Here is a 26,590-nt window from a genome sequence, read left to right as displayed (position 1 = left end):
CTTCAACTTAAACAAGGGACTAAAGATGGAAATTAGACTTCGGCTACAATCTTAAGTATTTACCGTGTTTTCAGATCTATAGGGCAGGTCGCACAAAGTCTAAACATTTCTCTAAAAGGAACAGGCGCCCAATCAGTCGGTGTGCCTTGTTTATGGGCTAAATTTAAAATTTTGTATGACCCTGACCTCTTCACTGACTGGTTTCATTACTTACTGACATGGTACTTATTGCGATCAACCCAGCGGACATTCACCCTAAAAATAGCCTCCCCGCATATTCCAAGCATTACAGTAAATCCATTCAAAACATCCTAGACTAGTGGCAAGGTAGTTGACTTCCCTGTGTTCCTAGCGCTTTTAACCCTCCATACAGAGATGGGCAGGCAGCGACGCACGAGTTAAGCGACTGGATTGTCGACCCCTGGGCCAAAGTGCAGGCCGGCGAGCACTGTAGTTTGAGCTTTCGTCAAACCTTTGAATCACTATTACGAAACCCTACGGCGACAACTCTGACACTGACAATGAGATTGAACCCAGCATTGTTGGCGAACTGCCCACTTCGCTGAACCCTTTATGTCGGATACAGAAGATGAGGACTTTGACAGATTTGTTGATGTTTGAATACTTTGACTTATATTTTTGCAACTACACATTACGTCAATAAAACAAAATCAAACTTTGTTCTGCTCCTTTTGCCTTTTTTAAAACATACGCTAGCATGCATGCTAACGCCTGTGTCATGCTCACACAACCATTGCAGCGTGTCCTTTGAAACGAAGCGCCTTTTGTATTGCCAAAAACAAAAAATACACCCGCAACGGAGACGGTGCTCTTTCAGGCGGTGCGTTCTATCGGTGTGAAAATAGGGTACGTATATATGTTCATTAACAGGAATATGAATATGTTCATTAATGTGTGGTCCCTCGTTAAATAAATCAAACTAAAAAATTCTGAAAAAATAAATTAAATAAATCATTTAGCTTGACACTAAGAAAACTGTTATTATAAACTATTAACTTGAAAATTGTTGCAAACATGATATAAAAATAAAACAATCCCATAATATTTATAGCTGTAAACTGTTCCTTTAAAAAAACGGCGAGTCTTCACCTTATCGTGGTGGTGGGGTTTGTGTGTCCCAGTGATCCTTGGAGCTATGTTGTCTGGTGCTTTGTGCCCCAGGTAGGGTCACCCATGGCAAACTGGTCTGAGGTGAGGAACCAGACGAAGAATGGCTCAGAAGACCTCTTATGATGGGCAACATTATTGGACGACGTCTTCTCTCGCCCGGATGTGTGTCACCCGGGCCCCACTCTGGAGCCAGGCCCAGAGGAGGGCTGCGATGGCGAGCGCCTGGTGGCCGGGCCTACACCCATAAGGCCCGGTCGGGCACAGCCCGAAGAGAAGACGTGAGTTCCCCCTCACATGTGTTCACCACCTGTTAGGGGGGCCAAAGAGGTCGGGTGCATCGACAGTTGGGCTGGGCGGCGGCCAAAGGAGGGATCCTTGGCAGTCCGATCCCCGGCTGCGGAAACTGGCTCTTGGGACATGCAATGTCACCTCTCTGGTTGGGAAAGAGCCTGAGCTAGTGCGTGAGGTTGAGAAATTCCGGCTCGTCATAGCGCTCACCTCTACGCACAGCTTGGCTTCCGGTACCACTCCTCTCAAGGGGGGTTGGACACTCTCCCACTCTGGAGTTGCCCATGGTGAGAGGCGCCGAGCTGGTGTGGGGATACTTGTTGCCCCCCGGCTCGGTGCCTGTATGTTGGGGTTTACCCCGGTGGACGAGAAGGTAGCATCCCTCCAGCTTCGTGTGGAGGGACGGGACCTAACTGTTGTTTGTGCGTATGCACCAAACAGCAGTTAAGAGTACCCACCCTTTTTAGAGTCCTTGGAGGGGATGCTGGAAAGTCTGCTTCCGGGGACTCCATCGTTCTGCTGGGGGACTTTAATGCTCACGTGAGTGGTTTTCTATTGTTGGATTTCTGCGCTCGTCGTGGATTGTCAATAACGAACACCATGTTCAAGCATAAGGGTGTCCATGTGTGCACTTGGCATCAGGACATCCTAGGACACAGTTCGATGATCGACTTTCTGGTTGTCATCGGAACTGCGGCCACGTGTCTTGGCCACTCGGGTAAAGAGAGGGGCGGAGGTGTCAACCGATCACCACTTGCTTGTGAGTTGGCTCCGATGGTGGGGACGGATGCCAGTGGCCCGGGAGACCCAAACGTTTTGTGAGGGTCTGCTGGGAACGCCTGGCGCAGTTTAAATTCATCTTTGTGTTTGGGTCCTTTTATGTGTATTTTACAGTCAATAATTCCACCATGTGTCACGCTGAAGTCGTACTTGCATGTTGTGCAATGTCCAAATGTCGGTCCTTTTGGAGACGGTTTCAACATGGGTTATTTCGTCGAATATGAACCAATAAAGTTCTGCGAGTGTCTGGGTATAATAATGTCTCATTTTAGTATAACCACTAGAAGGTTATTTGATACTCTGTTAGTTGATGGTGATTTAGAACCAATAAAAATGTTTTTCCATTTTAATATCCTGTTTTGGTGTTTTTTCAGCAGGTGGGAACAAATTAATTATTATTTAGTTAATTTCTTGGGGAAAAGTTTATTTGAGATACGAGTAAATCGACATGCGAGCTCGGTTCCCGAAAGCATTAAGCTTGTATCTCAAGGTACTACTGTATATAAAAAAAGAGATGATGGCGGTGCCTGCGCGAGCAGCGGTCAGAGGCTCTCTCTACTTGTGCTCTCTTTTCATGTTTTTTGTGTCTTTTCGCAAGTTGTTCGTCAAAATCGGACTTAAAATTCAGCTATAATCGTTTAGACTTATTAAACATCGGTTACCAGCAGCGAAATAAGGTTTCTTGCGACTTTCACTGGGAACATAACATACCAGAGGAGATCGCGACACTAAACCCCATGGTTTGTTATCGGTTCAGGTCGGCGAAAGAGAAGGCGTCAGGAACGAAAACAAGGAAAGAAAACAGAAGCGAGGCTGTCAGCGGGCCTTTTGTGTAAGCTCAGGAAACAACCACTCAAACCTCTGCTGCCGAGCATGTATCTCTCCAAAGTCACATCCATTGTAAACACAATGGACGATTTGGAATTAGAGCTCGCTGCTAATCGCTACATTTGCGAATGCTCCATGCCAATAATCACAGAGACGTGGCTACACCCACAAATACCCGACGCTACCGTGCATCTAGCAGGCTGCACTCAAATCAGATCAGGCAGGACGTTTGACTCTGGGCTTTGCACTTGTGTATAACGGATGGTGTAACAATAGCACTGTTCTGGTTAGACACTGTTCCCCAGACATAGAATTCATGTCGGTGAGATGCAGACCCTTCTTTCTGCCCAGAGAGATAGCCGTTGATATCATCACTGCTGTCTACATCCAATCGGACGCTAAGGTAAGTACCGCTCTCTCCCTACTAATGGACACAATAAACAATCACCAGAACGCCTACCCAAGTGCCGCACACAATTGCAGGAGATTTTAATCAGGCAAATCTCAAAACTGTTCTGCTGAAATTTTGCTAACATGTGAAATGTCCAACAAGAGAGGATAAAACTCTGGATCATGTTTACTCGAACATCAAAAGTGCATACAGAGCCATACCACGCACATAAGTGGGACAGTCATATCACGCCTCTTTGTTCATGACCCCAGCTTACACTACCTTTAGCCGACAATCAAAGCCACAAAGCTGAACCAAGATCTCTCCTGCGGGCCCGAGATGCAGCCTTCAGATCCGGTGACAGGGCACTCTACAACGCAGCGGGCGCCAACATGAAGAGAGACATTAAGGCTGCCAAAGCAGACTACAAGGGGATGATTGTGTGTCTTGTCTGTCTTGACGAACCCCGGACGATGTGGAAGAGCATTCGGACCCTCACGAACTACAAAGGCCGACCTGCGACTCCTGCGGACTCATAATGCACATTGGCAGAGGACCTAAACATTTTTGCCCACTTTGAGTCCCAAGCCCACCACTCAGTCACACCACCTCAACCTCCACTACATCCCAAACCAAGTGCCTCCAAGTTGGCCAACCTGGGGTTCCCAACTTCCACATTCCCCTGGGTTGAGGACTTTCTTGTCAACCGACCCCGGCATGGGAAGCTGGGTCGCCACCTCTCATCTGGCCGAACGCTCAGAACTGGCTCGCCCCATGGCTGTGTGCTGAGTCCACTACTCTACTCGCTCTACACACACGACTGCAGACCCACGCACAATGAGAACATCATTGTAAAATTTGTGGACGATACAACGGCGGTGTGGATGATTACAGTGGAGAATGAGACGGCCTACAGAGATGAGGTCCTTAGACACAGCGAGTTGTACACTCTCAAGAACTTGGCGCTGAACGTCTCCAAAACCAGAGAACTCATCCTGGACTTCCGACGGAACCAAGCTGCTCCATCGCCCCTGTATTTTTTGGCAGTAGCTCTGTCCACTCTTATTTGTTTTTCGTGTTTTACAGCCTTTCTATCTTTTATTTTATTACATTTTAATATTTCTTATACACTCCTTTTTACTTTACTTTGTACTTTATACTTTTTACTTTAATGTTTTTACAACTTTCTTTGTTCTGTTAGCCTGGCTTCTTTCTGCTACTTTTTTTGAACCATTCAGCCATGCCTACGCTGTCATACACATGAGAATAGCTGTGAACAATACGCAGCAGAAGGTGCAACACCTCAATGCCGCTGGAAATGCGGAGCTGGACAAAAGTGCCTGGAGAAAAAGCGACGCTTCAGACCAACCATTCCATCCGTTATTATGGGGAAAGTGAGATCCCTCCCCGATAAGATGGAAGAGCTGTCGGCGCTTACCAGGCCAGAAACGGAGCCGAGGGGTTGTACTCTGTAACTGTTGATTCTTCAGCTCCAGACTACTGAGGGACTGTGTGGATAAGCTTGGAAGAGTGACTCTGCATATTTTCAACCTCGGTCACAGTCTGCAGAAGTTCCCCATCTTGTGGAAGACTTCCTGTGTGTGGTTCCAGTTTTATCCAACTCTACAACATCTTTTTCTTGTCTGTATCCGTTTTTGCTACTGCAAACAAGATGGCGCCGCTCAAGTGGCAGCCGGTAGCGGTAGCTCCGTCCGCTCTTGCTCGTTTTGTCTTTTTGCTGCTTTTCTGTCTTAATGATTTAATTTAATGATTCTTAATGATCCCATATACTTTGCTTTGCTTTGTACTTTTTGCTTTGTTGTTCTGCTGCCTTTGCGACTCGGCCCCACCCGTCACGTGGCTTGGTTTCTTTGTGCTAGTCCTAGAATTCTTTGGAGCCGTTCAGCCATGCCGCCGCTGTCATGCACGTAGGATCAGCTGTAAGCAGTGGACGATAGTGCCGGGAGAAGAGGCAACGCTCCAGACTGAGCATTCCATCATTGTTATGGGAGCGTGAGATCTCTCCCCGGTCAGATGGAGGAGCTGTCGGTACTTGCTGGCCTGCTCGTGTGCTTTGAAGCCCCCCACCAGCCTCTCTGCTGCTGCTGATTAGATGATAGGACATCTTAGGAGGATCTAGGCAAGGAAGATGATCTTTAAAACCTCCAGACTACTGAGAGACTGTGTGGTAACCCCAGCCTCAGTCTGCAGAAGGTCCCCACCTTGTGGACTTCCTGCATGTGGCTCCAGTTTCTTACCTAGGTCTACAATGTCTTGTGTGTCTTGTGTCTGTCTTGCTACTGCAACCAAGACATTTCCCAAATACGGGATGAAACAAAGTTCTAACCTAGATTAACGGCAAATGTGTGGAGCTAGTGGAGACTTTCAAATTCCTAGGAGTTCACATCTCTGCTGATCTCACCTGGGTGGCAAACACCATAGCACTCATCAAGAAGGTGCAGCAGAGGCTACATTTCCTGAGAGTACTCAGGAAAGAGCAACTGAACACCAACTTGCTGGTGACCTTCTACCGGTCTGCCATTGAAAGCATGCTGACCTACACTATCAGTGTGGCACTCAAGTTGCACAAAAGCCAACCGGAAAAGACTGCAGAGGGTGATCAATACAGCCCAAAAGATCATCAACTGCCCCCTACCAACCCTGTCCAGCATCTACGAATTCCAGTGCCTCAGAAGGGCAGAGAGCATTATAAAAGACATTACGCATCCCGGCTTCCACCACTTCAACCTGCTGCCCTCTGGAAGGTCCTACAGAGCCAGAACAGCCAAGACAAACAGACTCAAGGACAGTTTTTTTTCCCCAAGAGCTGTCACCATACTCAACTCAAGTTCTGCACCTAGGACCTAATCAATATGTATTGCTACTACTTATTTATTATGTTGACCACTTATTTATCCATTACTATTTAGTGATTATTTATCCATCATTACTATATATTAATTATCTATGTTTGTTTGTTCTTTGTTGCGTCCATAGACTCAGCGAGTGGTACGCCCTCAACTTGGTGCTGAACGTCTCCAAAACCATGGAACTCATCCTGGACTTCAGATGAAACAATCCCGCTCTGCCCTCCTGACCTCATTTGGATTGCTTATTTATTTCTTATTTATTTGTCTGTTTGTCGTGGCCGGATGATTTGCTGAAAGACGTTTCGCCGACGGACGTTTGACAGAGGGACAGGTCGCCGAATGGACGTTCCACCGAACGGCCGCTCGGCCGAACGGCCGTTTGGCCGAGCGGAAGTTTCGCCGGCGCGCTCACCCCGCCCCCGGATCGTGTGTGTACAAGTTTTGCAACCTCGGCCCGCGGGCCATATAAGGCCCGTTAGGATTTTTACTCCGGCCCGCCAAGTATGTAAATCATATCCCTACGGTCATCGGAGGGGTTTCTCCCCGGTAACAGTGCTTCGTGGGCGGATTTTAATGACACATGCTGAGTTTCATTATCGAGCTCCATATATTTCCCGAGTTTGAGCACTTTAAAAATCGGTGGGGATTCCCCCGAGCCTATCCGAGAATAGTGCACCCTGAGCGGACTGGGTTGGACGACGCCCCACTGAATTTCTGGAGCTCCAGAAAATTTTCAAATTTGAGCCCCACACATTGGAGAGGGTTTTTCACCGAGCACAGTGCTCTGTGGGCGGACAGGGGTGACACATGCCCCGCTGGAATCCTGAGTACCATATTTTTTTCTAAGTGTGAGCACCACATACATCGGCTGGGTTTTTTCCCCGAGCGTATCCGAAAAAACGTCTATATACGACCATTCGCCAAACGGCTCAAAATGTGTTTAATGATTAAATACAAATACCGTAATTACTCGAATATAACGCGCACTCGAAAATAACACGCAGGTAATTTTGGGCCAAAAAAATCTGGAAAAACGCAGTACTCGAATATAGTGCGCACCTAAAATTTCCCGCTGACGAAAATCAGAAATCTTACCTTTTTTTCTTCGTTTCACGATTGTTTTGTTCAAAACCGGATAGAGAAATCTTCAGGTACGAGCGTGTCGAGTGTCGTGCAGTTGGTGGAGTTATGCGTTTGAATTTTAGGGCAATAGATGATACACAGAGTGGACAAACATATCATGTAGACATGTTATGTTGCAATACCTTTTAGACTTCCTTGAACATTGACTACATTTCAATTGACAATACCATGTTTTAATTCAAATATCTATTGTCATTCTCAAACAAGAAAAGGAACATACAAATTGAATAAATAAATGATTTGAAGATATGCACAATGGAAAAGACTATCACATGTGTTTAAACTACATGTTCATCAAGAGTACAAATTTATTTTTTAGAATTCTTCAAATGAGTCCGCATCAGAATCTTTAAATAGTCTCTGCAGATATTCCTCTCTCTCTTTGTCCGTCCTCTCATCCGTCTCCTCATACATCTCTTCGTTGAGAATGCTATCAACGCCCACGCTTCCTTCATCCACTTCCTCTTCCTCCCACAACACATCATCCTCAGTACCATCCAGCTTGTTGGTGAGGCAACACTTCTTGAAGCCTCTGGTGATGATGGCAGGCTCCACTGCGTCCCAACTCTTCTTGATCCACTGTGTGATTAGCTGCAGTGATGCCTTTCTGGTGTTGCCACTTGCTGTAAATGTTTTCTCCCCTGAAGCCATCCATTCCGCCCATCTCTGCTTCATCTGTTGCTTGAAGGGACGGTTGCACGAGACTTCCATGACCTGGAGTTGGCTGGTCATACCTCCAGGAATTATGGCTACATCTGTTCTGGCTTCTTTTAAGATGTCCTTCACACACTGCATGCGGTGACACCTGAATGCATCAAGAACTAACAGTTGTCTTTGTGTTGAAGGTCTTGCACTCCATACTGTTCTTATCCAGTCCTTGGTGAGATGTTCATCCATCCAACCCTTCTCCTGGCAGCGGACGATGACACCAGATGGCCACACAACATCCTTCGGAAGGGTCTTGCGCTTGAAGATGACATATGGTTTCATCTTGGAGCCATCCCCGTATGCACCAAGCATCACAGTGAAGCGAGATTTTTCATTTCCTGTAGACTTGATGGTGACTGACTTTACACCCTTAAAATCCACAGTCAGTGAGCTCGGCAGATCAAAAGTCAGTGGGGTTTGATCAGCGTTTCCTATATTCCGAAGTGCATAGTGGTGCTTCTTCCTCATCTTGATTATGAACCGCTGATACTCTATCAGTTTATGTTCGTAGTCCTCCGGCATCCTTTGGGCAATTGAGTTCTCTTTCTTATAGATAGGTCGTGCCGTTGCATAAACTTATAGCACCAACATGCAGACGATTTGAAGCCGGAATCCTTGTTGTTTTTTTTAATGATTTTCAGGGCGAGGATACGCAGCTCGACTGTGTTAATGGAGCACCCTGCAGCTCTTCTCTCAGCAATCGTTTTAATAAGTTCTTTCTCTAAATCCGGGTACATTGCTTTTCTTCCACGTCCTGATGCTTTTGCTGTTGCCTTTTCTTTCAATAATGAGTCTTTCTTCTTCCTCCAACCACGGATGTTAGCTTCACTAATGTCGAATTTTCTTCCAGCTTCTCTGTTGCCCAATTCCTCTGCCACTTGGATGACTTTTCTTTTGAACGCTGCGGTATAACTTGCTCGTTTTGATGCCATGTTGCTCGTACAATGTCCAAAATTGAATTGAGAGAGGGTGAACTGAGACGAGGACGAGGCTAGAGGCGGGAAGTGGTGGTCTCGGCTTTCCGATTTCCAATTGGCTTTACGAGATGACGTAAAATCCGTGCGTCAAAGTGAGTTTGACAATGCTTTTTTCGATCGAAAATTTGTAATTTATTTTAGTTATTGATTATAACACTGAACTGAGAGAGGGTGAACTGAGACGAGTACGAGGCTAGAGGGGGGCAGTGGTGGTCTCGGCTTTCCGAGATGACGTAAAATCCGTGCGTCGGCTTTAGGAGATGACGTAAAATCCGTGCGCCAGCTTTACGAGATGACGTAAAATCTGTGCGTCAAAGTGAGTTTGACAATGCTTTTTTCGATCGAAAATTTGTAATTTATTTTAGTTATTGATTATAACACGCACCCCCAACTATTGGAATTAATTATATAGCAAAAATCTGCGTGTTATATTCGAGTAATTACGGTACTAGTATTTGTATTTAATCATTAAACGCTGTTTTCGGCTGGATTTGACCGAATTTGAGAGCATTTTGAGCCGTTTGGCGAATGGCTCTGTTCTTAAAATGGCCGACAAGCGACGACGTCAAGCTCCGTTGTCTCACAACGCGCATCGGACATCTAGTCTGTATACACGAAGAATATGTAAATTTCCTTTGTCTTCTTTTAAATAAAATACTAGTATAAAATACAATTCTAGATGTATATACAAATACTAGTATTTGTATTTAATCATTAAACGCATTTTGAGCCGTTTGGTGAATGGTCGTATATATATAGACGTTTTTTTGCCTTATCGCGACATCATCGCGACATTTTACCGAGGAATTCACTTCCCTGGGCTCGGTTCTAATGTCCAAAGAGCTCCAGTATTTGTATTTCATCATTAAATGCTGTTTTAGGATGAAATTAACATGAGTGCTGTCATTATATGCCGTGTACTTGTATTTAGAAATATGGCCAGCGGGGGGCAGTACATGCCCTTATTATTGCGGGGGGCAGGGGCAGTACATGCCCTTGTTATTCCTAAATGAATGTTATCTGTAACGGCCGTAAATGGCCCGCGGGCCGAGGTTGAAAAACTTGTACACACACGATCCGGGGGCGGGGCGAGCGCGCCGGCGAAACTTCCGTTCGGCCGATTGACCGTTCGGTGGAACGTCCATTCGGCGACCTGTCCCTCTGTCAAACGTCCGTCGGCGAAACGTCTTTCAGCGAATCATCCGAGCACATCTGTTTGTTGTTGTTATTTGTGCACCATGTGGTCAAAGCTTTAAATCTCAATATATTTGTATAATGACAATAAAAGCTTTCATTACATATGAATTCAAATTGCAAATACTTTAAGTACTGTACTCACAATGAAAATAGTTCCTATGCTTTTAAATAATAAAACAGGTTATTGGGAGCTTAATCCAAGTCCACTTCATGAGATTCGAGAGCCATTAGATCATCAATAGAATATTCTTCAGGAGGCGCTCTAGGGGCAACAGTTGGTTGAGTGACTCTCGGGCAGTTTCTTGATGTCCTCCGCTGTCCAATCTGAGAAGCTTTCAGTGGCTACCAACCGAGCCAGCTTCACGGCTTTATCTACGGCGTTAATCCCTTATAATCCTGCTTCATTTTCTGGCGAGCCACAAATTTACAGTTTGAGATCCTGACCAATAGGGTATTTTCTATCTTAAATATGTTTCTATTCCTAGTGATTACCACTCACTTGGTGTCCTTGAAAAAGGAAAAGGAAAAATATACTGTTTCCTGAATGTTCGTTTCTTCTTTCTTGATGGAACGTATAGTAGATTCATTTATTCCGTAATGGTGTGATTATGGGCATACTTATTGCCTACCTTCATCATATCTACCAACTTCACTTTTTCATTCACTGTCATCATGTTTCATTTTTTTCTTAGGCTCATTGATGCCTTAGATTCTTAGGAGGCATTTTCAAAGTTGCTTTGAAATCCAAACAAAGCTGGAATAGGCTCGGCAAAGTCTTTCTCCACGAGGTGATGTGCGTGATGCAAAATCCAATCCGAACACGAGGAAAAGGCAAGACGTTGTCTTCCTCCACGAGGTGATGTGCGCGACCCGAAATTCCATTTGAACAAAACAGGAAAATGGAACACGTCGTCCTTCTGCCTTTTTTATTATTCGGCACATCATTCGCTTCTTCGGTGCTGTGTTGGGTGACAGTAAATCCCTGATTTCTGCCATTTTCCACCTGTCTTGTGGGAATTTTGACATTTTTGTGGATTTTTTTTAATTAGGATAATTAATATAAAATACCGCCATGTACTTACTGAAGCAGCAAATGTTCAATTCAATTTATTGGCGAAAAGAAATGCACAAAGTCTAAGGGCCATGTAAAGAAGATAAAAGAAGTGTGTAGAAAACACGGTGTTGTCACTGGTCCACGGCTAACACGTCATTCAGAGCTTATTGAAAGCTTGTTGAAACCACAAAGTGGTGAAGGTTGACAGTACTACAGAGGCAAGGGTCGAAATAACCCAATCACAAACAAGTAAACGTATCGGTCGCATTGTCTTGCGTCATGACGTCATTTCGTCATGGCGTCGTCAACTTGCAGTTTCGTGCATGCCGTGTTTTTATGTGCATATAAGCCGTACCCTCGATTCAATCATTTTTTGTCCGACAAAAGCGGCTTATATGTGAGTAAATACGGTAACCACATCAAAAACTTCTGCATATAACGCAGAGATTCAGAACTCACTTATTTATCAGCTTGTGTCCATGTTTTCACAACTTGTTTTAAAACAAAATTTCATGTACAGTAATACCTTGACATACGAGTGCCCCGACATGAGTAATTTGAGATACGAGTAAAATTTTGAGCAAATATTTACCTTGAGATACGAGACCAATTTTGATATACGAGCATACAGCCAGGAGTGGCCAACGCGAGAGGCTGCTTATGAGAACAACATGGCCACTGTCTTTCCCGTCACAACTCACTTGTGAAAATTTCTCTACGAACACTGGGCGGAGCGTTACATTTTTTCAGTGTTTTTTTCCCCGTTAGTCAGGGCAGAATGGCGGAGCTTGCTCGCCAATACGAGAGGAGTACTACTTCCCGGGCAAGTTGGGAAGTGGTCATGCGTTAACCTATTGTGAGGACATTTGTGTGCATCATTTTCGGAATATTTTTAAGGGTAGACAAAAGCAAACAACCCTCGTTAGGTTCCTTTTGAAAACTACAGCTGAAAGTCAGAGTGGAGGCGGGGTAAATAGAGCCAACCCGGGAGAAGAAAGGTATAAAAATTTAAAACAAAATTAGAATTAAGTTTAGTGTAAGGTTAGATTAGACTTATTTGAGTGTTCATTTCAATTAGTTTGTTATGTTACAACCTTGTTGCCTTGCAAAAAGTTTCTCTCTGTTTCTCTGTCCCTCTCTCCCCTCCGCAAAATCCGTCTAATTTCAGTACTTTATAAAACTTTTTCTATTCCATCATCCTGTTTTTTGTGTTTTTTTTCAGAGGGTTGGAACTAATTTATTTATTTTTAGTTCATTTCTATGGGAAACGTTCATTTGATTTGAGATACAAGTAATTCGACATAAGAGCTCAGTCCTGGAACGCATTAAGCTCGTATCTCAAGGTACCATTGTCTCATCTCATCGCATTTTCTGAACCGCTTTATCCTCATTTGGGTCGCAGGGGGTGCTGGAGCCTATCCCAGCTGACTCCGGGCTAGAGGCGGGGGACACCCTGAATCGGTGGCCAGCCGATCGCAGGGCACAAGGAGACGGACAACCATGCACACTCACCCCCATACCTAGGCGCAATTTATCGTGTCCAATCAGCCTACCATGCATGTTTTTGGAATGTGGGAGGAATCCGGAGGGCCCGGAGGAAACCCATGCAGGCCCGGGAGAACATGCAAACTCCCTACAGGTGGACGTGACCTGGATTTGAACCCAGAACCCCAGAGCTGTAAGGCCGACGCGCTAGCCACTCGCTCCACCGAGCCGCAGTACCAGTTTTGTATTTAGAAGAAAATCATCAAAATGGCCAATCTGTCAGGAATCATGAAGACAGGGGATCCTGTGGGTATTGTGTTCTTCGGATGCAATTCTGTATTCTTTCTCCTCCAAACACGAGAACCTGTGTTTCTACTAAAAAGTTCTATTTTGGTTTCATCTGACCATAACACATTCTCCCAGTCCTCTTCTGGATCATCCAAATGCTCTCTAGTGAACCGCAGACGGTCCTGGATGTGTAGTGGCTTCAGCAGGGGGACACATGTGGCAGTGCAGGATTTGAGTCCCTGGCGACACATTGTGTTACTGATAGTAGCCTTTGTTACTGTGGTCCCAGCTCTCTGTAGGTCATTCACTAGGTCCCCCCCATGCGGTTCTGGGATTTTTGCTCACCGTTCTTGTTATCATTTTGACGCCACGGGGTGAGCTTTTGCATGGAGCCCCAGATCGAGTGAGATTATCAGTAGTCTTGTATGTCTTCCATTTTCTAATAATGTTCCAAATAATTGTTGCCACAGTTGATTTCTTTACACCAAGCCTTAAACCTATTACAGATTCAGTTTTCCCAGCCTGGTGCAGGTCTACGATCTTCTCTGGTGTCCTTCGACAGCTCTTTGGTCTTGGCCGTAGTGGAGTTTGGAGTGTGAGAGACTGAGGTTGTGGGCAGGTGTCTTTTATACCGATAATGAGTTAAAACAGATGCTATTAATACAGGCAACAAATGGAGACCTCGTTAGAAGAAGTTAGACCTCTTTGACAGCCAGAAATCTTGCTTGTTTGTAGTTAACCAAATATTATTTTCCACTCTAATTTGGAAATAAATTCCTTAAAAATCAAACAATGTGATTTTCTGTTTATTTTTCCACATGCTGTCTCTCATAGTTCAGGTTTAGCCATGTTCTTGATTACAGGCCTCTCTAATCTTTTCAAGTAGGAGAACTTGTACAGATGATGGTTGACTAAATACTTATTTGCCCCACTGTATGTGTATACACATTTAAAACATTTGTGTATTCTTTTCCATGCACAAACTATTATTGTGTCAAATTATTCTGAGCATGCAATGAACGTGTTGAGATGGAACAGAACTACTTTTTTCATGTTGTATGAGACCTGCATCAGATGGTTTAATGTTATATGAAAACTGCAGCACCATAATCCAAAGTCATCCAAACTTGTCCAGATTTGTCTATTCCTTATTGACTAACCCAGAGCTGCCAACTTCTCCTGAAATTCCGGAGTTAACCCAGACAAGTGACACAAACTCTGGGACTCCGGACAACCTCCCTAAACTCCAGAAATAAAAATAAAAAATGTCCCCTGAATTTTTTGAGCAACCATTTCTGAAAAATACCAAATTTCCAATTTAAATGCCTCAATATTCACACTGTCGCTACGGCCTCCACTATCTTTATTCGGCTGCACTGTAAGACGGAAGAATTCGGTAACACGAGTCCATTGTGAATCATCCGAGTTACGAGTTCTGATGAGTGAATCGTCTTATGCGACTTCAGCGTGGCAATTAATTCGGAATTGATTGCATAGGTAGCCTTTATCGCTTTAGCATTTTTTTTTCTCATTTTTTTCATAAGGATAGAAAGTATTATTTAGGCTGACTAAACCACCAGTCTTTTGTTTTGAAACAAATCCTATCATATCCGGGGTTCTAAGGTAGGCGTACACAGCACTGGTAAGTCCTATCAATGTGCCTGCTCGGGTAAAGCGCAAAATGTATGGCAATTTGGATATAATTTCTAATGAGAAACCCAGACAGTCGCAGAAGTTTATTGTTTCATATTCGACGAAATATTCCATGTTGAAGCCGTCTCCAAAAGGACCGACATCTGCACATTGCACAATATGCATGTGCGACTTCAGCGTGACACATGGTGGAATTACTGTGTAAAATGCACATAGAAGGACCCAAACACAAAGATACACACAGGCTGTAGTTTTTCAATAGTTTGCAAAAACACAATATTTCAATGAATGTAAAAAAAATACTGTTTGATTTAAATTGTCCTACGTTAGTTTTTTTTCCCATTTCATATCGATTTTCCGTGAATCACATTCACTCCGGGAAAAACTCCGGAAATCGGACAAGGGTACTCCTGAAATGGGGTCGACGGAGGTTGGCAGCTCTGATAACCCCAAAACCCCACCACCTTCCGTTCTACTGATATCTGTCTTTCACCCCACTTACCCAGCCAAATGGAAGATTTGAAGTTGGGAAGAAGATCTGCCTGAGCATATCTGGTCACCATCCAGAAACATGGCAGCCTTCATGGAGCAGTAAGTTTATTTAGGGCCCATTTAGTCACGTGTATCGATATCAATTTTTGACCGGTCTTGGGTCAGTTGTGCTTTTACAGACAGTCGTCGACTTCCGACTTATGCGAGTTACGTCTATTCGATTTGATGACCACAAAAGTCGTGAAGCATAACTCATGACAGTGCAGAGTGAGTTGCATATGACAGCGCCAGTATCTTAAAAAGACAATCAGGAGATGATGCAGCTTCACGTTCTAACTTGTCAGAGCGACATTAACCGTAGTACATGCTACATCTTTACATCTTCCTACAACCTTTACCTCAAGATCGCTACCAAGAGAAATAGCTGATTTTTCCATTCCGAAGCCTGCCAAAAAAGAGAAGGGGCATTCATCTGAAAAAATAATGAGTAAAAAGATTTTAAAAAGTCACAAAGTTGCTCCAAGATGATACAGCATGTAAAACTTTATTATACACTACAGTACCCACAGCACAGATCAAAATACGACCGGTCTGTCGGAACAAAATGCGGTTGTAAGTCGGCGACTCCCTGTACTTCTCTGTTACTCCAAACTTCTTGATGCAGTACCAATTCCTCTCTAGGAACCATGTGTTAGGCTTTCTCTATATATACGGAGATCTACTCTTGTCTGTCCTCCGTGTCCCACTTATCTCTCTTTTCCTGAATACACCACTTCACTGCTCCACCACCAAGTCTCCCTATCTTGTTTTCTTCCTGATGACACCCCCAGTATTACCTGTCTCTCTGTTCACTTTTGATGTATTCAAGGAGCCTCTGTTGTACACCCAAAGCAACATCTCACATCTTTCCTCAAAATCAACCCACATTCTGCAGCCTTCATCAGTGTCCCCTGCTCTGCTTCCACCTTTATCTTCCTCACCATTAAAGTCATCTTAAACACCACACGCTGGCTGGCTACACTCACACCTACAATTACCTTAGTCTTTTTATATTGTCCCTTTATACTTATCAAAATTTGGTCATATAATCTTTGCTCTGTCTGTCCTTCAGTCCGAACTGCTCTAATTGCCATAATTGGATTCATGCCAACAAAAGGAGAGGGTGCAATTGGTTCGCTTGATTATACTCCAGAAGAGCGGAGGTTCCTTGCCAAAAAGTAAGTCTGGGACTTAAATGCTTTAAAGTTATCTGCAGTGCATACAGTGCTACACGTGAATATAGTCCCACTTTACCTAGTCTGTATTGTGTGCAAAACAAGAAATAGATGAAATAATAATATTGAATATGCAGTGATATCAGTCTATAGTTTCACTTTTTGCAACAACTATTTTTTTGCTCTAAATATTTAAAAATAAGGAGTTAAAAGACACTACTGTATTTTTCATATTACACCTTATTTTCTCGCATATAAGCCGCATGCGCGTATAAGCCGCACCCTTAAAATTGCCTTAAAATTGTTGCATTTTACAATTTCTTGCGTATAAGCCGCCACCTGATTCTCAATTTTCCCCTCCGTATTCATGGTTTTAATAGGAGTACAAATGTTTTACTTTAAAGGGAAAAGCTTAAGAAAAATCCTCACACGTGGTATTTCTGAGATACTGTATGAATCAAAAGCATATTATTAGAGTCAATATCATAAGTTAATATGCCTGTCTTTGTAAATGCAAAATATAAAATTATTCAATTAGAAAAAAGAAAAGTTCATCTTGATGAGAACCCAATGCTTTTTAATGACATAAATTACAATTAATTAAAAATACATGAGCGAGCCATAGCAGACAAGTAAGTGTACTTGCGTCTGGCCATTCAGAGCATGTTTAACTTCGGTAAGATGGCTGTCACCCGACCAAGCAGTGACGGAAACGTGAGTTTTTTTCATGTTTTATGCAAGATTTCATTCATAGACGTAAAAAAAAATTCTGTTTAGCGTTTTATCTGTTTATCTTTTCTTTATTTTGGAATAAATGACCGTATCGGACGCATTGTCTTGCGTCATGATGTCACTGCGCCATTGGGTCATGACGTCATCGTATCATGGCGTTGTCAACTTGCAGTTTCGTGAATGTCGTGTTTTTATGCGCATTATATGCCGTAGCCTGGATTCAGTCATCATTTTTTTGTTCGACAAAAGCGGCTTTTATGCGAGTATTTTGACACCCTTACTTTCCTTTTTGCTGCAAATGATTATCAGTTATCGGCCTCCATAGCCACCCTTATTTAGTATGGGCACTGAACAAATTTTAGTGGAACTACTTGGGGCAAAATGGACAAATGTTGGTAATGGTAGTCACATCTTTTACTATGGTCTGCATGATTCACTGTAGGTATTTAATGTGGACCTTAATTATACTGAACTCTGCTGCAGGTCCCAGGAGTTTTGCTGTGAGACGTGTAGCTGTTCACTGAGCTCAGCACTTCTGCCTCTGGACCCCAACAGTGACATCAGCCTTGAGCACCACATGGCAAATGAGCTAGCTCACCAAATTAACTTCAAGGTAGTTGTTAGGTTTATCCAATGTTAGGTTTATCCTTAGGTATTTCCAATTCAGCTTTCAATAAAAAAGGCATCTGTAGTCACATCACCATTTAATTCTTGCAAGAAGAGAATACATCCTCCCGCTCGTCCGGTCAAGATTATTCTAACGAGCGGTATTATGTCCTGCCCATTTAAGGCCTCAAATCAAAACAATTACAAGGTTATCGATTCCAATTGCGTAAGCAAGAAACAAAACAATTCCATAATCAAGCAAACCTAGCGTCAACCTAGCGTCACAAATTAAAACAATATGCGAGTAATCGATCCAATTGCGTAAGCAAGAAACAAAACAATTCCATATCAAGCGTCACAAAGGAAAAACAATATGCGAGTTGATTGATAGCCATCCGCTGAATCAACAACAATTTAAGCATCCTTCACAGATCTTCATTGCGAACTTGTATCTGGGGAAAGGGTTGAGGCGTATCTTCCAGTAATCAGTCCTCGGAGCAAGGACTCAGTGAAAAGTTCTGGAGCCAGCTGTCCTGGAGAGCGACCTTGGAGTAAGCGTTTGTCTTCGTTGAAAGCACATATTAATTCTAACTCTAACATAAAAGCGATCAACACATATATATATATATATATATATATATATATTGTTTAATATAGTTACACATTTAGGATGAGCATTACTATTCCTAATAAGCAAATATATTGATTAATATAGTAAGCATGTATATTATAAGGCTTTATATTCATTGCAAACACATTTATAATAATGATTACTCCAACATTCCCCCCTATATTATAAATTTGCACATGATCCCCCTAATAAAACTTCAAACACATTTATAATAATGATTACTCCAACATTCCCCCCTATATTATAAATTTGCACATGATCTCCTTAATAAAACTTCCTTTCGGCTTTATTCCATTAATTCATTTTATGGCAAGAATAAAAATGGGGAGGAAATGTCTGTTTCCGTTGGCTTTAGTTTTACCCGCTCACTGGCACGGCTGGTCTGAAAAGCAGAAAACAAAATCATCTTTGCCCAATTCATCCTCGGAATTACCATGCTCTTGAAATTCACTGCTCCCCTCAGCACGTCTCATCAACAGAGGATATAATTCATGCAATTTAGAGTTTGTAGGGGCAATCGTAGTGGTTATAAGTCGGCTCATCAAAGATCTTAAGCAGGGAATAATACAACACCCACATAATGTCAAAATGGTAGCAAAAAGGGCTACGGAAAATGCAACAGATTGGGCCAAATTCTTATACTTTCCAAAAGACTTATGCCACCAGCTTTCAAGGGCGGATTCTCCGACTCCAGAATGCTTCTTCATATTGCGGTTGAGGGTCTGCAGGCCACTAATGGCCTGGGTGAGGGACCCACCGGGTGACGTGTTGTTCGGTATGAAGGTGCAACATTGATCTCCAAACATTGCACACACGCCCCCTTGCTCCGCAAGCAGCATATCAACTGCTATGCGATCCTGGAACGCCATAAGACTGGTGGCTGCCAATTGTTCCTTTATCGCCACAAATCCCTGTTCAGTATAATTTCCAAGTTTTTGGACATTGAAATGCAGGTAGTTTATCCGATCAACGTTTTTGTTTGGAGTAATTAAAAGAAAAATAGACTCCCAACCTGCTGCGATCTGATTAGCCAGCTTATACTCATCTGGTACGCCCCGGGGGATGCCAATCGCATCAATGTATGTTGGATCTCCCTCTCTCCATGCCGATCGACGCCGTCGCGAGGGGCCCGCCAACATACTGGATTTCTGCACAGCCAATTGTATCTCCTTCACTGTAGATGGAAAAACAGACACTGGTAAAAGCAGTGACCCCAAGGCACAAAGTCCTGCCGCGTTTCAGCAGGAGTCGTATAATTTATTTCCACCCCACCACCATCATAGGTCAGAACGTGGTACCAGGGTGTAGTCGGTTTTAGGACGTGGGCACACCACGTCTCATTTATCGCCTCCAGCTTCAGACCATGCCCTGTAAGGTTTTAAGCAGGTAAAATGATTTAAAAGCGACATGTGTTGAAAAGTTAGGCTTGTCCTTTGCTGCTCTTGTAACTGGGTAGACATTATTCCATTTCTCACAATTGGGGCTTACATTTTCATTTGTCATTATCTCCATTACACAATCAGGAGTAATTTGCGCGGGTACTACTCGTAAGAGAAGGCGAGGCCCCATACATGTTATGCAGGTTTGATTTATAGTATTAGCTGCATTTTCCATCAACAGCAACCAATTATTGCCCGTTTGGGAAATCCCTGTTGCAGAAATGAATTCATCATCTCTGGTCTTCTCAGATTTCAATTTTACTACGGCAGATCCGGGTGTTTCCTTCTCTGACGCCCTAAACACAGCCTCCATAGGCATGGTCATTACTGTTGAGACACAAATGTAAAATTTGTAATAAGGGTCTTCCCCACTTGACCATGGACTTAGGAAAAATGTCAGACAAGGAACTTTTCCACAAGTGAATTTGTCAGTCCGAATAACAATTTGTAACGCCCCCACCGTATGGGTTAATTTTATCAAAGGCCTGATGGTTTTTTTCGCACGCGTGTGTCATACAAGCTTGCCAATCTATACCAGTTTCTTCAACAAGGTTTCCCCAATCTGTTTTAGGACTGTTATGTACCACACATATTCTCTATAAAATCCATATGTATCCTTTGAAATGGATATGTAGCTTTTGTAGCTTGACATAAGGGGGAATCGCCCGTGTTTTGGCCATATATCTGCATATAGATTGAATATATAACCTCCCCCTTTTTTGAGGCATGAAATTCACTCCGCATTAGTAGATCCTCGAACCGCAAGATTGATGCCTGAAGAAACTAGATAATTAATGTATTAGATTCACATGCCACATATCTAAAAATAGAAATTTGTTCAATTGCCACCGCCCCTTACCCCAGTCAGTCAGCATGTGGACTGCCATGTGAGTGGCTGTGATTAACTATCTATTCGCCAATAATGCAATAACGGAAAAGTTGTGACACATTTAAACACACACACACCCTTTTAGTATTTTAACCGTCTGTAAAAACTTTATCTCCATGTTCTGCATTAAGTTAAACCCCCTTTCAACGCTATCGAATTTTGCCCATTCTAGTCAACCCATCTACTTAAAGCTCAAAGGTTGATATTTTATCATTTGGAGATGTTATTTTCTAAACATAGACATTATTTCATCACTTGTTTCACACCATGAAAGGCCCTACCAGAATTTGTTGTAGATATTCCCCTTTATCTAAGCTTGTTATTGCCAATCGTTATCACCGTAACATTTGGGTGTATTAACCCCATAATTACAATGCAGTAAGTTTTGGCTAAATTCTTAATTTGTATGCCCCTAAAGCAATAGGCAGTAACGTCCCAATAGTCATCAATATGACCTATATCAAAGCATATCCCCCTTCAGGCCAAACAGGGAAAGTCTTTTGTGCACCTAAAGACGCTCCATGTTTCTTCTAGGGAAACTATGCCTATCCTAAATCAATTCTCTTATCTACCCCAGCCAGGTTCAATTTACCTAATAATTTGGACAAATGCCACGAAATTTCTCATTTCTGCATTGTTAATTTCATGTCTGATCTCTTTAACAACCAAATAACTCTTAATACCTAAGACATAAATTGCAAATCACCCCATACTATGTTTACTTAAGATAAGAGTTATTTCTTATAGCTCTCTGTTATCACAAGAAAAATCTACAATAATTAAATTAGAGAAATCCAGCTTTACTAGGCATTTCCTAATTACAATTTTCAATGGTTAATAAAGGACCCACAAATTGTCACCAATATGCCATAATATTGTAAAAAACGAAATTCCATTCATTTTTCTTTAACCAGCCAATCTCCTATATTAAAGTATTTTGAACAATCCAACCATTCAAAAACTAATAATATCGTTTTATCCTCCAAAACTAGCTCTCTTCAATTAAGAGCCCTTTGAACTTCACAAATAAAAAATAAAATAATAATAATAGTATTATTCCCAATTCCAAAGCTTTTACCAAATCAATCTTTGCCAAACAGATTTTCTATCACCTCGAAAGCCATTTCTTATTAAATCCCAAAAATAAATGCGAAGATAATCGCGGAACCCTGCATCCCTTGCAGACCATGTTTTGTTCTTATTCTGAAATGTTTAAACGGAAGCGCGTCCTTAGCCGCTGACTGTGACCTTCACGCTCGCTGCAAAAGCAGCATTCTTATCTTTTGTTTACAAATTCCAAAACGCTCTCTTTTCTTTTCGTGCACAATGCCTTGCCTCCTGTGCACAATCATAATATTTTTTAGAGAAGACTAAATTAATAAACTAAATTAATTACTCTCCCGATATCCAACTATATCACAATATTTTGCCAAGACCCCATAATCACAATATGCTGCAAGCATAACTATATCATAGCAAAAACCCATTTCTGCCCTCAAGTTTGCTTCAGCACCCCCAAGGCCAATTATTGTAATATTCTCCACGGAAGGGGTCTCCCAAAAATTTTAGTCGCTTGTGCGGTCCGCGCGCATACTATACTGTATTATAATGTCTAACACCATCAAATCAGCCGCACCAAAACAGAGCGCTTCCCCCGCAATCAACGCATTATTTGGCAAGTTTAGAGTATGACAAAAAAGGCAGTTTTGGCAACCCCGCTAAACATTTAATTTGCCGTTTTGTATTTCTGTTAACCAAAATATTCCCGCTAGCAGACGGGAACGAAACCAGGATAAGCCACAATAAGCCATTTCATTCCAGTACATTGACAGTACATTTAGATACTATTAAAAAAGTATGTCTAGCACTTGGAAATAACCATTTTAATTGCTGTTTTACAACTTTCAGCATCACACAAAAAATTCCAATTGAATTCATTCACAAAGAATGTGATCTCTGGTTTAAAATTAGCTCCACATCCTCACGTTCAAAATCCTCATTAAAATCATTTTGAGCAGGCCTGTCTTGTTTTTAGAGACCTTTTTGTCCAGGCAATCACGCGATATATGCCCCAATTCTCCACAAACCCAGCACATAGCATTTTTGAAAACCCGATTTCTGTTTAACCTCATTTGTTTTGTTTTTTTTCAACCCCTTGGTAACATTTCTATTCTGTCCCCGTCAGCCGAGGAGGCCGCGCTATCTTTTATTTTATTTTTACACAACGGACCCGTTTTATCACCCTTCTTTCTGTGGAACAAGCCGCCTCGCTTGTTATCAACATTTTGACTCCGCTCAATTTTCCTAACGTTCCCATCACAACGCTTTTTTGCCATCAAGAACCAATAATTTGTATCCTCATATCCATCATTATCCATTTTACACAGATTACTCTTGTGCTTAGCGCGCATTTTATCTCGTAAATCCATTATTTTATGCATATTAAGCTGTCCAGTAAACCCATACTCGCTTATCCATAAGTTTAGGTGTTTAACTCTTGTAGCGCTTTGACTTTCAACAAACTTCCAATCTCTACACGGCAGACGCTGTTTTGGATCGTCGTCGCTAGCCGCTTTTTTATTCGAGCTGCCCATTTTTGGAGGGAGCTCGCGTGCACTCAGTTATCAGTTAGCAAATTTCTTTTCCGCGGAAGGACATGCGTAACACACGCAACACGTAACACACGCAACACAAATGTATACCCTAGCGTGATATACTGTCAGAGTTATATTTGTACCTTCCGTACAGGACACCCCAAACTGCCCCAAATTCCTAGTGTATAACCTAGCGTGAAATACTGTCAGAGTTATATTTGTATCTTTCCGGACCGCAGCACAGGACACCCCGAACTGCCCCAAGTTTTATAGACTCATGCTCTGTCTCTTTACCTGGCAGCGACTAGTATACCCAGGGTTTTACGCAGTCCTCTGGACGCGAGTCGCAGTCCCCTGGACGCGAGTCTCATTTAAAAAATGGACCTCACGTGCAATGCCCCTTCGCGCATTTGGAACCCGTCAACAAACGCAGACATTCACGTGGACTTACCAGATATGACCCCAGATGTCTCTTTCAGAGGGTTAGTCGTCAACCGTCGAGAACCCAGGCGCTCCTTCGAGTTATCCAGCCCGGAAAAGGGTATTTAAGCGCCGTGCACGGTCTTTCCAGATATCGAACGGAAGCGACCTGGATTCTGCTTCGGTATCTTGACCACAGGCTCGAAGGACCAAATGTTAGGTTTATCCAATGTTAGGTTTATCCTTAGGTATTTCCAATTCAGCTTTCAATAAAAAAGGCATCTGTAGTCACATCACCATTTAATTCTTGCAAGAAGAGAATACATCCTCCCGCTCGTCCGGTCAAGATTATTCTAACGAGCGGCATTATGTCCTGCCCATTTAGGCCTCAAATCAAAACAATTACAAGGTTATCGATTCCAATTGCGTAAGCAAGAAACAAAACAATTCCATAATCAAGCAAACCTAGCGTCAACCTAGCGTCACAAATTAAAACAATATGCGAGTAATCGATCCAATTGCGTAAGCAAGAAACAAAACAATTCCATATCAAGCGTCACAAAGGAAAAACAATATGCGAGTTGATTGATAGCCATCCGCTGAATCAACAACAATTTAAGCATCCTTCACAGATCTTCATTGCGAACTTGTATCTGGGGAAAGGGTTGAGGCGTATCTTCCAGTAATCAGTCCTCGGAGCAAGGACTCAGTGAAAAGTTCTGGAGCCAGCTGTCCTGGAGAGCGACCTTAGAGTAAGCGTTTGTCTTCGTTGAAAGCACATATTAATTCTAACTCTAACATAAAAGCGATCAACACATATATATATATATATTGTTTAATATAGTTACACATTTAGGATGAGCATTACTATTCCTAATAAGCAAATATATTGATTAATATAGTAAGCATGTATATTATAAGGCTTTATATTCATTGCAAACACATTTATAATAATGATTACTCCAACAGTAGTGTTGCCAAGATTTGGACTTCCATACTAGAACAGTAGTCAAAATACTTAAATGCCTCTGCTAGAAATAAACCATGGTAAGGAATTCCAACATAGTGGAATTATAATTTCCGGCTAAACATTCTTCCTTTGTGTTTTTTGAACATATAGATTATTGGGAGTGGTACCTTTTATATAGTTAATTGGAGGAGCTGATCAGCCAAAGATGCCGCCGATGGCAGGTCGCGACTGCCAAATTGTGCACAAACTTTGTGTCAACATTTCAAAATAAAATCACATCCTGTTTAACATGCAAATGTAGATGTCTGCAGTTACTCCCAGATACAGTCATACCTCTACTTACGAAATTAATTGGTTCCAGAACTTTTTTCTTAAAATGAGAATTTTGTATGTAGAGCAGTACTTTATACAGTAATACCTTGACATAGGAGTGCCCCGACATATTAGGAATTTGAGATAGCGTGGTACCTCGAGATACGAGCTTAATCCGTTCCGGGACTGAGCTCGTATGACAAGATTCTCGTAACTCGAGCGGAAGTTTCCCATTGAAATGAATGGGAAACAAATTAATTCGTTCCAACTCTCTGAAAAAAAACACTAAAAACAGGATATTGGATTGAAAAAAATGTTTTATTTCTTATAATTCACCATATATTGACAAAGTAATAAATAACGAGTGGTTTGATAGTAATAATGTGTTGCAGTAGTACCTCGACATACGAGCGTAATCAGTTCCGAGACTGAGATCGTATGACGAGGTTCTCGTAACTCGAGCGGACGTTTCCCATTGAAATGAATGGAAAAAAAAAAATTCGTTCCAGCCCTCTGAAAAAACACCAAAAACAGGATATTGGATTGGAAAAATGTTTTATTTCTTCTAATTCCCCATCTATTAACAAAGTAACACATAACTAGTGGTTTAATAGAAATAAAATGTGTTTAATCTAACTAAAATTGGGCGGATTTCGCCGAGGGGAGAGGGGCACAAAAGGGGCGGGGGGCTTCGTTTTTTTTACCACACAACGCACTCGTAAACGGAACAAACACTCCACCCTCACGTTCGCTATCGATGGGCTGTTTGCTGTCGTACTATTCCTTTCAAAATATTCAGAAAATGATGCACACAAATGTCCTCACAATCGGCTAACGCACGACCACTTGCCAACGAGCAGCAGTCTTTTATCAGCGATCGCTCTGCTGCTCATGGGAGCTTCGGGGGCGCTGGCTAGCGGCTCCTTTTAGCTTGTAGCATCTGTGTTCGCATCCCCTCGAACGGCGCCTATGATAGAGTTGCTACCGGGGATGCTGTTGCGAGCCAGTGCCCCTGATGTTCTTATGAGCAGCCAACAAGAAGTAATATAATACTCCTCGTATTAGATAAAAATAACAGGAAATGCAGCAGCTGAGCTTACCCACGTATTGATTGTGGGTAAAGTTTTATTCTGAGTGCCATTGCCTGTCGGCGTTGTGTGCACGAGTATACTTCATTACCCAGAAAGCCCTCTTTTTGCCCGCACGTTGTGCGTTTCCTGGTCGTATGAGAAACTCGTCTGAATTAATCTTTCCGTGCTCGTAGATATTGTTATACACGAAAGATATGCAAAAAAGACCTGTCTTGGTCGCTTCACGAAATTTTGATCGCATGACGGGCGAATTATTCGATCGAAATTTCCCTCGTAAGACGAGAATTTTGTATGACGAGCGGTCGTATGACGAGGTACCACTGTACAAGTAAAATTCTGGAGCAAATATTTACCTTGAATTACGAGACAAATTTTGAGATACGAGCATACGAGACAGCGAGATGCTG

The 26,590-nt window shown here is 42.5% G+C and overlaps 1 protein-coding gene across 3 annotated transcripts in view; it reads left to right on the top strand.

The window, feature by feature from the left end:
• Window positions 1-26,590, top strand: part of ube2j1 (ubiquitin-conjugating enzyme E2, J1) — a 69,106-nt gene that overhangs the window by 28,204 nt on the left and 14,312 nt on the right. For all 3 annotated transcript variants that reach the window (XM_077587180.1, XM_077587179.1, XM_077587178.1), the window contains exons 4-6: window positions 15,300-15,384; window positions 16,397-16,502; window positions 17,715-17,844. In XM_077587180.1, coding sequence (XP_077443306.1) covers window positions 15,300-15,384; window positions 16,397-16,502; window positions 17,715-17,844 — 321 coding nt within the window. The remainder of the gene's footprint in view (window positions 1-15,299; window positions 15,385-16,396; window positions 16,503-17,714; window positions 17,845-26,590) is intronic.

This window comes from Stigmatopora argus, chromosome 19, assembly GCF_051989625.1.
Source record: "Stigmatopora argus isolate UIUO_Sarg chromosome 19, RoL_Sarg_1.0, whole genome shotgun sequence".
NCBI classification, from domain to species: Eukaryota; Metazoa; Chordata; class Actinopteri; order Syngnathiformes; family Syngnathidae; genus Stigmatopora; species Stigmatopora argus.
The sequence above is the reverse complement of the archived record's forward strand: the minus strand, read 5'-3'. Positions and strand labels throughout refer to the sequence as shown.